General features: G+C 45.2%; 1 protein-coding gene across 2 annotated transcripts in view; it reads right to left on the bottom strand.

The window, feature by feature from the left end:
* Window positions 1-12,794, bottom strand: part of Acaa2 (acetyl-CoA acyltransferase 2) — a 34,301-nt gene extending 21,507 nt beyond the window's left edge. The window contains exons 1-3 of one of the 2 annotated variants that reach the window (XM_052742548.1): window positions 12,667-12,776; window positions 6,117-6,255; window positions 2,739-2,905 (exon numbers count right to left, since the gene is read on the bottom strand). Coding sequence is in view for 1 of the 2 variants with exons in the window: in XM_052742547.1 (XP_052598507.1) it covers window positions 2,739-2,905; window positions 12,667-12,682 (183 nt within the window). In the remaining variant the exon portion in view is untranslated. Of the gene's footprint in view, window positions 1-2,738; window positions 2,906-6,116; window positions 6,256-12,666 lie in introns of both variants that reach the window. The other variant, XM_052742547.1, reaches the window with a different exon arrangement.
* Window positions 12,795-12,836: the final 42 nt, after the last annotated feature.

Raw genomic sequence — 12,836 nt, 5'->3', positions numbered from 1 at the left:
ACCAGTTTCTGCCCTAGTGTGTGTGTGTGGGGGGTGATATTGATTTTAGGAATAAAAGCTCAAACACATTGAACTGATACTATTTATGACTGACACTATTTATCAAAGGAACTGGTATTATTTATTACTGATACTATGTATTAGTGAAGCTGACACTACTCATTCTGACTTCCTAGGGACACGTGAGAGATTCCACCAATACTGGGGGACAACAGTACGGTTTTAGAAGGAATAAATCTTCCTGAAATAAATTCTAGGAAAACCCAAAACCAAATGTAGTTTATTTCAACTTTATTCTAACATTTTCTTTGATCAGCAGCAAAAAACTCCCCCTGCCCCACCACCAAAAAAGAAGGAGGAGGAGCTAATGTTAAGGATTAATTATTAAAATGGTTTGGTCTCAGTAGGCAAAATTGAAAATATAAAATGGCATTGCCTTCTCTACATCTGAAAATATACAATGACAGATGGACAGAAAAGAGTCTAAACCCAAGGCCTCACACCTGTCCGTCTCCACCACTGTCCTCTCTGATTTGGTAGAGCTCACATCACTGGCATCTGACAGGGTTTGAACATGAAATGCCCTGCAAAGCTTGTGTGCCAAAGCCTATTTTGGGAAAGAATGGAAATTTTAGTAAGTGGGGTCTGGCTGGAAGAAGTAGGTTACTTTTCCACTTCCTCTTCCTCTTTTACTTCCTGGCTGCCATGAGATGAGCAGCTTTCCTCTTTCCCTTCCTTCCGCCCTAGTCTTGAAAGCAGAAAGCAAAGGAGTCAACGTAGTATGGACCATGGCCTTTGAAATATGATCCAAAAGACGTCCTTCCAGCCAGGCATAACGGTGCACACTTTTAATCCCAGCAGAGAAGGACTCTCTGTGAGTCTGAGGCCAGACTGTTCAGAATAAAAATACTTGAAATGTGGAAGGTTATTAAAGGTTTGACTTCAGTTTAAACAACGACACATCATAATGAATAGCCACTGCATAGCTCCAGTTACCATATAAAAATGCCAGACTGTTCTACATAGTGAGTTCCAGGACAGCCAGGGCTATGTTAAAGAGATCCTGTCTCAAAAAATAAACAAAGCAAAAAAAACAAAAAAACAAAAAAAAACCCAAAAAAGAAAAAAATTCCTTTCTCTTTAGGTTGTTTTGCTCAGCTATTTGTCACAATGGCTAAAATTTCTTTTGGTCCATTTTGGATGCCTTACCCATAACAGCTAAAATACTTTTACTATGGTGATTTGAATGAAAAATGGCCCCCATGGGCTCAGGGAGTCTCACTATTAGGAAGCTATGGCCTTGTTGGAGAGGGTATGGCCTTGTTGGAGGAAACATGTCACTAAGAGTGTGCTCTGAGGTTTCAAGCGCTCAAGCCAGGCCCCAGGTCACTCCCTCCTCCTGCTGCCTGCTGATCCAGATGTAGAACTCTCAGATACCTCTCCAGCACCATGTCCACCTATGTGGCGCCACGCTTCCCACCATAACAATGGACCAGACCTCTGAAATGTAAGCCAGCCCCAATTAAATGTTTTTTTTTTTTTTTAAATAAAAGTTGCCATGGTCATGGTCTATTCGCAACAATAAAACCCTAAGACAACAGGCAGTCAGTTAAATGGTTGTATACTTTGAAGGAACAGACAGCTTTCAATCATTTTCATACGGATGATCTGTTTTGTAGATGACGAATGCCAAGATAGAGGGTAAGGAGTATGCTCATTTCCACAAGAAATCCTGACCGGTCTCCTAGAAGGTATAAGAGATTATCTGAGGTACACTACATTCTTGGGCCTGCTCCTTCCTGCTGTAAATGGATCTAGAATGTCCCCCAAGGGGTGTCTGTGAAAGGCCTGATCTCCGGCTAACGGTACTCATGGGTGGTGGATCCTTTAGGAGGGAGGGCCGGTGAGAGAAAATCAGTCACTGGGGGCATGCCCTCAGAGAGCGGATTAGAGCCCTGGCCCTCCATCCCGTTCTCTTTGCTCCCTGGCTACCATAAAGTGAAACAGGCCTTCTCCAGCCCACGCTCCTCTCAGGATGTGTTTGGTGGCCGCTGGCTGCAAACAGGAGAGGAAATGACTATGGACCCAAACCTCTGAAACCATGAATCAAGACAGACCTTTTCTCCGCCAAAGGTGACATTTTTGACTCAGTGATGGGAAGCTGACAGGTATCCTTCCTTTAGCAGTACATCGAGAAAGCTAACTTCCTTCTCATAAACCTAGTGAGTCTGCTTCTTGAGAAGCATTGAATATATAAAGTCACTTCTTGAGTGACTTCCGCTATTGTCATCTTTTACCGTGCACCCAATTGGGCGCTGGAGAGGGGTTCAGCGGTTAGGTGCACGGACCCCTCTGCTCTTGCAGAGGACCTGGGTTTGGATTCAGCCATCCAGGGTGGCTCACAACTGTCACTAACTCCAATTCCAAGGGATCTGATGTCCTCTCCTGACCCCCATGGCCACCAGATACACATGTGGTGCACATACACACATACAGGGAAAACATATACACATAAAATTTAAAAAAACCAAAAAACCAACAAAAAGTAGTGTTGAAATGCGCTCCAAGTCAGACAGGACACATGCTGCTTTGTGTTATGTCTGCTATTACTCTTAGAGCCAGAGGATGACTGAGGTTACAAATGTCAAACACTGATAACTATTACTGTGCCATCATGCTGACACAGTAAAGGAATTATTTCCAGAAAATGATCAAAGAAAGCAATAAACATGACTAACCTGTGCGACATTGCCCACGACGACACTGTCAATGGTTTCCGGTGGGATTTTACCAGCAGCCAGGGCAGCCTTGGCCGCAAATTCAGTTAAGTCAATAGCAGAGAAGTCCTTGAGAAGACCCCCATAAGCCCCAAAGGGTGTTCGCTTAGCAGCCACGATAAACACACCTAATGTACGGAGGAGAGATATGCAAGCAGTCACAAGTCAGTCAGCATCCCTAACATGTTCAAGTTATCCTTCCATGCAATTCCATGGCAAAGGACAATTTCCAGTTAGGTAACTGAAGATCTCTGTCATCTAATGATGCATTTCAGAACCATTCACAGGGTCCAAGAACCACATTAATGAATTCCCTTAGCCAACCTTCTTACTGTTTACAACACTGGAAACATGTGGAAACTGACATGCCTTTTCTCTGTGCCGAACCAAAGAATCTCCAGCCACTGCCTGACTCCTGTTTACTATAGTGGCTGGCTTTTTCCTCCGATCCTCAGATGAATTTTATTGGGGGACACAATACATCACCACAAGAGACCGATGTGTGATGTCTAGAACATATGGAGCACGGAATGACTTCTGGAGTCACAGGATGACCTGAATGACACATTTCCAAAGCCCCGAACTGTGACTTCCCCTGTTGTCATCTTTTACCGTGCACCCAACTGGGCGGATTTGGTCACCATCTACACACGGAATCCACCTGCAGTTGGCTAATCCAAGGAACTCTCCAGACTTAATTCTTTCCCCAGGTAAACAGAAAGCATTCTTGCTGGGGTTGTCGGGGTTACAGCTCAACAGTAGAGTGCTTGTCTAGCGTGTGTGAGGCCCTGTGTTCAATCCTCAGAAAAGTAAATAGGTGTTCTTGTGCACCTAATAAGCATTCCTTTCCACTGTTGCTAAAACCTGTGATTGTACAAACGCAGAGCTATGGTGAGTGTCAAGAGCGAGGGCTGTACGGTGGGAAACCCGAGGAGCACTTGTAGTTGTTTCCTTGTACTAACATTCATAGTGCACCTACCACGTAGGAGAAAGCTGATCGCTTCCTGCGATCATCTAATCTTCCCAAGAACTATAAGAGGGAAGTGTGAAGCTAACACACAGGGCAGGTACTGTGAGTGTGCACAGTAACACACAGGGCGGGTACTGTGAGTGTGCACAGTAACACACAGGGCGGGTACTGTGAGTGTGCACAGTAACACACAGGGCGGGTACTGTGAGTGTGCACAGTAACACACAGGGCGGGTACTGTGAGTGTGCACAGTAACACACAGGGCGGGTACTGTGAGTGTGCACAGTAACACACAGGGCGGGTACTGTGAGTGTGCATAGTAACACACAGGGCAGGTACTGTGAGTGTGCACAGTAACACAAAGGGCGGGTACTGTGAGTGTGCACAGTAACACACAGGGCAGGTACTGTGAGTATGCATAGTAACACACAGGGCAGGTACTGTGAGTGTGCACAGTAACACACAGGGTACATACTGTGTAAGAAAGAGCATACCAATAATGTGCACGGCCTTTCACAAGCACAGGCCTGTAATCCCAGGCTTGGGAAAGGCAGAAACAAGAGAAACTGAGTTTGAGGCTAACTTGGAGTACATAGTGAGATCTGTGTGTGTGTGTGTGTGTGTGTGTGTGTGTGTGTGTGTGTGTGTGTGTATGAGTCTCCCCATCCCCACCGGCAATGAAGGACAGGGGTTGGGAAGAAAGGAAGGAAGGAATTATAAGAGCTTTCTATTGGGTTTATATTGAAATACTGACCTATAATTAAGAATATCCAAACATTATACCACTGTTGCCTAAGTATCAAACAATTTAAATGTATCACATCTTACACAGAGCAAACTAAATTTAGCTTAAAGTTTTTCAGTCTCTTTTTATTCCTACTTTGAGAAACTTACTGTCTAAGAGAAGGTGGGGGAGTATGTGTAGCTTTAACATGAGACAGACCCACACAGCTCTTTATATACACATCCGGGTGTTCAGGGAAGACTATGAATATTATTGGTGTATTGGAAGTAGTCTGTTCTGCTAGCTGGGCTACCCTGAGCCACCATGGCTTCCTGTTTGCAAATGTCCTCCTTAGTCCACAGTCTCTGCCTATTTTTATTATTCATATTTTTGTGTGTGCTTCTGTGTGTGTAGAGGCCAGAGGTCAATCTCGGGCATTGTTCCCTAGGTGAATTTTTTTTCACAGTTACCTTTCTTTTTTTTTCTTTTTTTTGGTTTTTCAAGACAGGATTTCTCTGTGTAGCTTTGCTCCTTTCCTGGAACTCACTCTGTAGACAAGGCTGGCCTTGAACTCACAGAGATCCTCCTGGCTCTGCCTCCCGAGTGCTGGGATTAAAGGCATGCCCCACCACCGCCCGGCTGACAGTACCTTTTTAGAGACAGGGTCTCTCTTACTTTACCCTGCTGATTCAGCGAGGCTGGTTGGCCAGTGAGCCCCATGTGCCTGCCTATCTTTTCTTACCCAGCACTGAGGTCACAGTACACATCACTATGCCTGGTTTTTTACAGGTGGATTCTGGGATCAAGCTCGGGGTCTCATGCTTGTACAGCAAACAGTTCAGCCCCTCACCCTACTTCTTATCAGTGTCTCCTTTGCCTTCCGATGCCGGCTTCCTCATTGCATTGGTTCTAACTCCGTTTTTGGCTTCAGTATGCTCCCATGTGACCAATCCTCTCACAGGTAACGACAAAAAAACTGTAGATGGTGTAAAGTCACCAGAACAAATGGTATCCGATGCACCAATAATGTGCACGGCCTTTCACAAGCACCTGAATGCTGGGTGTGTAAAGAGCTGAGCAGTTTTGTCTGAACACATTCTCCCACATTCCCCTACACGGAGAGTTTCTCAGAGCAGGAATCAAAACAGACTGAAAACACCTTGTGGTAAACTCGATCTGCTCTGTGTAAGAGGTCATACACATAAACTAACTGTTGGTATTCAGATAACAACAGTAGTATAATGTCCGGAGATTAACTACAGTTAAAACTGAAATACAAACTTGTTGTTAAAAGTCTTATAATTCCTCCCTTCCTCCTTCGTCTGCTTTTTGTGGGTAGGGGGAAAACCCCTCACGATGTAGTCCAAATTTGGCCTCAAACTCACATTCCTCCTGCTTCAGGTTTTGGGAAATGAAGAAATCTAGGCAGGCAAGGAGCAAAGCGGGTGTGCAGGAGAGAGGACCAATAGAGAGTGAGTGTCCAGCTCACTTACATAGTGTCTAACTGGAGGGCTAGCCAGTCATGCTGCACGGCTAGAAACCAGGGACACAATCACACCGAGGACAGAGTTCACAGCAATATCCACTGGAGAGGGAGGGAGGGAGGGAGGGAGGGAAAAGGAGAGAGAAAGAAACCAAGCTGTACCTGCATGCTCTACCCAGATAGTTCAGCCTTAGTCACACACATGGGAGGATTATACATGAGACCGTGGCTCAAACACCGTGCGTGGACCTGTACGCATACTTCTTGTAGGGAAAGACAGAGTCTGCAGTCTGATCTCAGCCTGCAGGGAAACATAGTCAACCAATTTGTGGTCTGTATTCGTTAAAGGAGAAAATGGAATCCAGTCTCCACGCTGTTTCATCGGTTGCATCCGAAATACAATTAAAAAATTAGGGTCAGTGAGATGCTTTAGTGGGTAAAGGTGCTTGCTCCCAAGGCTGACGACCTGAGTTCAGTTCCTGGGACCCACATGGTAAGACATGCCCACAGGTACAACAGTGACAAGTGTTTCAGAGGGCAACTAACTGCTTTCTGACGAATTTAAGGCCTACTCCATAGGAGGAAACTCATGTCTGCGACTACAAATTTGTCCAAGAACCTATGGTTGAGCTCACAGGCCCCAGGGGTGAACCTACTGTTTGCTAAATGGACATAGTGTCAAGCTGCCTTCTAAATCCCCATCTCCATGTCCATAAGGTAGTGTACCTCCCAGACCTCTTCAGGGAAGCTTCCTTGTGCGGAGGATGGCGGTTAGTGCAGAAACTCAAAACTGGCTCAAGTGCAGGGAGGTGTCACTGGCGTGTCCAGCCACAGAGCAGACATCTCTATTACCCTTCCCCCAAGGCTCAGGGATCATTGTGGAAGAGGAGGCTGAAAGACTGTGTGGTGGTATTTTACTTGTACTGAAATGTGATTTTAATTGTATGTTAATAAATAAAGTTGTCTGGGGGTCAGAGCTATTAGAGCCATAGCAAGTGCGTGGCGGCGGTGGTGCATGCCTTTAAGGACCTGGAGGGCGGTACATACAGGCTGTGACGAGGCAGTCACGTGTTTGGGTTTACAACCAATGAGAAGGCAGAGCAGCTAGAGTATATAAAGACACACACACAGGAAGTAGGTCCCTTTCGGAGAGCTCTCTTGGCTGAAGAGGATCCCTGAATCAGGAAGGGTGAGGCTCTCAGCTCTGACCTCTAGGCTTTCTTCTCTGAATTGGCTTTGTGGTTCTTATTTAATAAGACGGTTGGTTACATCTACAAGCCTGTAAGAACCGGAGGTCCAGGGAGGACTAGAGTGAGACAGCGTCTTCTGGACATGACAGGACCACTGTCCTCGTGAACTCACAACAGCAGAGATAGCCTTCCACAAGAACCAACCAGGCAACATTCCAGCATGAAGAAGGGAGGGGCTCAGGAGCTCCCCCCCACAAGGAGCTATTGATTGACAGTTGATGGCTTCTAAGGGAGGGGGAGCCAGTTTTCCCTAAGGGTGTGTATTACTCTTCTGAGGCTGTGATAAAATACCATGACCGCTGGGTGGTGGTGGCGCACGCCTTTAATCCCAGCACTCTGGAGGCAGAGCCAGGCGGATCTCTATGAGTTCCGAGGCCAGCCTGGGCTACCAAGTGAGTTCCAGGAAAGGTGCAAAGCTACACAGAGAAACCCTGTCTTGAAAAACCAAAAAATACCATGACCAAAGCAACTTATGGAGGAGTTTATTTTGGTTTAAGGTTCCAGTGGCAGGTATAGCAGCAGGAAGCAAACAGAGTCAACTGCAAGAGGTATGAGGCTATAAGCTAGTGATTCTCAACCTGTAGGTCGTGACCCCTTTGGGGGGGGTCACACATCAGATATCCTGCATATCAGATATATACATTACGATTCATAACAGTAGAAGAATTATAGTTATGAAGTAGCACTGAAAATAATTTCACGGTTGGTGGTCAGCACAGCATGAGGAACCGTATTAAAGGGTCGCTGCGTTAGGAAGGCTGAGAACCACTGCTATAAACTCTCAATGCCTACTTCTGAGGGATACACTTCCTCCTGTAAGGCTGTACCTCCCACAATCTCCCTGACCGGAGACCACGTGTTTAAATACGTGAACCTAGAGGGGACACTCCTCATTCAGCTCACCACAGTGCAGTTGCTGGTAGGTTGATCACACTTCGGTTCATGACCCCGTACCCACGAGTTATTTACAGGCAGCACAAATCGGACTCAGCAGTTACTCAAAAAGTAAAAGGGGAAAGAGAGGACATGAAATTGGGAGGGGGTGGGAAGTGGGGTGTGAATCTGGGAGGAGCTTGAGGGAAGAGTAGGGGTGAAAGTTATCTAAATACAATTGTAAGAAATTCTTAAAGAATTAATAAAAACATATTTTAAAAACTGGGCAAAGGATCTGAACAAACAGTTCATCACACAGATGGCAGACAAGTATCTGCAAAGACCTCCACACTGGAGGTCATTAATGTAAATTAAAACAATGTTACAACCACACAGCCAGCCAGTCCCATGGCTAAAACCCAAATACGGACACCACTAAATACTAGTGAGGCCATGCAGCAACAGGAAGTCATTCATTGTCAGTGGAAGACAAGATAATACATTTTGGAAGACAGTTTACCAATCTCATACAAAAACATCTTAACCACCTGCTCTGGTGATTCTGAGCCTTTGTATTTCCCCAAGTGATTTGAAAGCCTACACATGATTGTTTATTTGTCATTGTCAAAACACGGCAGCAACTAAGATGCTCTTTGATATGTGATGAAGTGTCATATGTAAAATGTAATTTTATTTGGCAATAAAATGAGGAATCTTTTGTACACACTGCTAAGCGAAAAGAAGTCAGTCTGAAAACGCCACACACTGTATGTTTAGTATATAATATTTGGAAAAGGCAAAGCTACAGAGACAGTACAAAGATGAGCACTTGGCTAAGGGTGAATAGATGGGACATGGGATTTTTAGGGCAAAAAAAATTCCTCTGCACTATGCTGGTGATGCATGTCATGTATACATTTGTTAAACTCAAAGCACTGAGTTGAACAAAGTGTGGACCTTGATGTAAATTATGGACCTTGGTAAATAACAATGTGTCAATATTAGCTAATCAATTGTAAGAAACTTACTCCACTAAACCCAGCATGGTGGTGCACACCTTTAATCCCAGCAGCACTTATGAGGCAGAGGCAGGTGGATCTGAGTTCCAGGCCACCTTCATCTACAGAGTGAGTTCCAGGACAGTCAATGGCTACACAGAGATACCTTGTCTCAGGAAAACAAACAAACAAACAAACAAACACCCCAAAACCAAAACCAACAACAAACTCCAGAAAACCAAAAAACCAAAATCCCCAAACCAACCAACCAATCAAACAAACAAAAAACCCCAGCTGTACCACACTAATGATATTAACAATTAGGTGAACTGCCATATAGTAATGTGCTGTACATTCTGTAAATTCCAAACTGCTCAACAAAAGTCTATCATGAAAAAAGTAAGTGGGGAAAAAAGTGAGTAGAAACTCAGGACTGACAGCAGTTATGGTACCAGAGAGACAAAAAGGAATCAGAAGAAAACAATTTGAAGAAATACTAAATGTAAATTCTCTAAGTTTGGTAAAATTTAAATTTGTAGGTTCAAAGTTAGTGAAGCCCAAACAGAATATACATTTCACACACACACCCTGGCACATCACTGTGAAACTTCTGAAATCCCGAAACAAGAATTTTTAAGATTTATATATATATATACATATATATATGTATATATATATATATGTATATGTATATGTATATGAAGGGGCGGGCAGCGGCGGTGCAAGTGAGTTCAGTGCCCTTAGAAGCCGGAAGGGCAGTGGGCTGAGCAGGAGTTACAGGTAGTTAGGAGTCACCTGATGGAGGTGCTGGGACCAAAATCCAGATTCTCTACAAGAGCAGTACATGCTCTTAACCACTGAGCCATCTCTCCAGCCCCACAGCAAGGGAATTATATGTACATGGAAGATGGAATGATCACAGACGATCTTGCGGAAACAATGGAGGCTAATTTCCTGTTTCTTCAAAAGTCCCTTTCATGGCTAATCTTCCCCATTTGCCACAACCCAAACAGTGTAGTACTAGTTGTAAAATAAGTGATATCAACAAAGAAGAATGTGGGGAAATAAAAACCCACAAACTTCCCTTTCATCTGTATTACTGCTCCTTACCTGGTGATCCCAGACTAGAAAAGTCAGTCTAACTGTATCAGTTCAACTATTTAAAAAATAATGTGGGATGTGAAACCTTACAGGGTTATTCCGTAAGCCATTTCAATACTAAGCCAATATGTGGATATTTAAAGGTCTAAAGAAATCTTTAATATCAAATTAAAATCTAAAATGCTCTGAGAATTCAGATGCTAAAAACTTCTAAAAGACAAAAATAACAACAACAACAACAACAACAAACCCCTTAAGATAGGAAAGAGACCTTTGGAACCAGTCTCAAGGGAAAACATGAACTGTATGGACTTGCATATGAACTTTGCTACATAAGTTCTCTTGTGGGACAACCATCAACAACCAAGGAAAATGCAGGAAAACTGCAAGTCATTCACTAGTTTCAAGAGTAAGCTGGCAGCCCTGCCTGCTTGCCAGAGGAGGCCTGAACCTTCCCAGCAAAGCTATGGAACAGTAGAACTAACGTGTGTGGGTCTGGGTCACCACCCCTTTGAGAAGGACTCTTTCACAGGGGTCGTCAAAGACCATCAGAAAACAGATATTTACATCATGAGTCATAACAGTCACAAAATTAGTTATGAAGAAGCAAGGAAAATACTTTTCTGGTTGGAGGTCACCCCAGCCTGAGGAGCTGTATTAAAGAGTGGAAGCATTAGCAAGTTTGAGAACCATTGGAAATCATTTCTAATGCTGGTTACATTCCCACTCAAATGTGTCTTTCCCTCACAGAACTCAGTCCTATGGCCTTCTTCCTCACTAGTTTCATAGGTAGCTGGCATGCAAATTGAGAGCAGAGCCTCATCTTGTGAGGTCTTCTAACTAGCCCACAATAATAACTACCTCAGGCTCAAGGCTTGGGTTCTTCCTGCTCATGCCCACTACCTACCCATGACAGGTCGTCACTTACATTTCATGTCCTGGGTGGAAGATGGGAAATTGGAAAAATATTAACACACCCTCTAACACACACACACACACACACACACACACACACACACACACACACATACACACACACACACTTATAAACTTTTTATTTCCGTAACACAGACATGGCTCGAAACTTTTCCTTAATAGATTTGTTAAAATTTCAAAGGAATCTGTATGATCAGAAAAGCATGGCAACACGGATACACTGCATTTTGTCCCAGAATATCCACATTGCACTTCATTCAGTCACACGTCTCTTAGGCTCCTCTGATTTCCAGATCCCACTCAGCAGTACCTGTTGACATCTCCCCTCATATACTTCATAGGTATCAAAAACTTCACCTAAAACGAATCCTCAATGGTTTCAAGTCTTTCTTCCCCAATTTCCCCGCAAAGAGTATCACCACAGTAAAGTTCCACAAGACCCAACTTCTTGTCACTTGACATTCCCTTTACATTTACCCATCACAGTCTATCTATCTGTTGCCACCTTACTGTCAAACGCCTAAGTCAAAGTTCTTGCCTGCCGTCCTTAATTATTTTATTTTATTTTGGTTTTTCGAGACAGGGTTTCTCTGTGTAGTTTTGCGCCTTTCCTGGATCTCGCTCTGTAACCCAGGCTAGCCTCGAACTCACAGAGATCCGCCTGCCTCTGCCTCCCGAGCGCTGGGATTAAAGGCGTGTGCCACCACCGGCCGGCCCGTCCTTTATTTTTAAAAGCAGCGCCAGAGCTGAGAGGTAATGAAGACAGAGTAGAGACCAGACTGCCCTCCCCGTATGAAATGCCTGCATTGCGTTCCCTGGGTTTATGATAACTCCTGCACACAGTCCACTTTGTATTTGCACCAACATAGTTTTTGGATCACGTGAAGTCTTCTCCTGCCTCAGGGACTTGATATGTATTCTTTCACCCTCATGGTCAACAGCGACTTGTGTGTTTAAGTTAAAGCTCCGTTTCCGGTCATGAGTTGCTATGAAAAAGGGGTGTGAAATTTCTGAAAACAATAACCCTGCAATTATGTACTGAGGGCCTGCGCTTGTCCGCAGTCGCTCACACTAAAGGAACGGAAGAGAAAAAGGAGTAAGGCGGAGTTTCAAGCAGACCACTACCGATTGTTTCGAGGGATCAGGGCACCCCAGTGGAAGTTCCCTGAAGCCTCTTGGGGAATATTATCTTCCCCCCACACACGCGTGGCTGAGACCAGGCCTCTGGGCTTCAGTGCACACCTGCTCTGCCCCAGACCATCTCGTGTGTCTGGCGTCACCTCGTTTTCCTGCAGAGAAAGTATTCACTACCACGCCTGTGACCTCCAAGGTCAGGAGCATATGGCCAATCCTGGTCTCCAGTCTGTACGCTGCTGCAAACTGCACCGAGACCGCTGTCGTCCCTGCCTTCTACGGAGTTTCCTCCTCAATGCTAACCATGTCCACCCTGAACCTGGCCCGGGGAATGACCCGCACCCGCCCCGCCACCTCGGCCTGCCTGCAGAGCCCAGAAGCCGAAGACCGGCTGGGGACCACCAAGGGCGCTGGGCTCACCTCGTAGCAGCGACATGGTGAAAACAACTGGGTTACTCGGCGGGCTGTCTCGGCGACGCCCGGGTCACCCGCTCTAGCCCAGCCTTAAGAGTGTGGGCGGCGCCCCGCGAGGCCGCGCCCCCTGCCCTTTCCCCTACATTCCCCAGTCCCCCACCTCCAGCTCCCTCCCT

This window comes from Peromyscus californicus, unplaced genomic scaffold (genome assembly GCF_007827085.1).
Source record: "Peromyscus californicus insignis strain IS unplaced genomic scaffold, ASM782708v3 Scaffold_17__1_contigs__length_78620276, whole genome shotgun sequence".
In the NCBI taxonomy this organism is placed as follows: domain Eukaryota; kingdom Metazoa; phylum Chordata; class Mammalia; order Rodentia; family Cricetidae; genus Peromyscus; species Peromyscus californicus.
The sequence above is the reverse complement of the archived record's forward strand: the minus strand, read 5'-3'. Positions and strand labels throughout refer to the sequence as shown.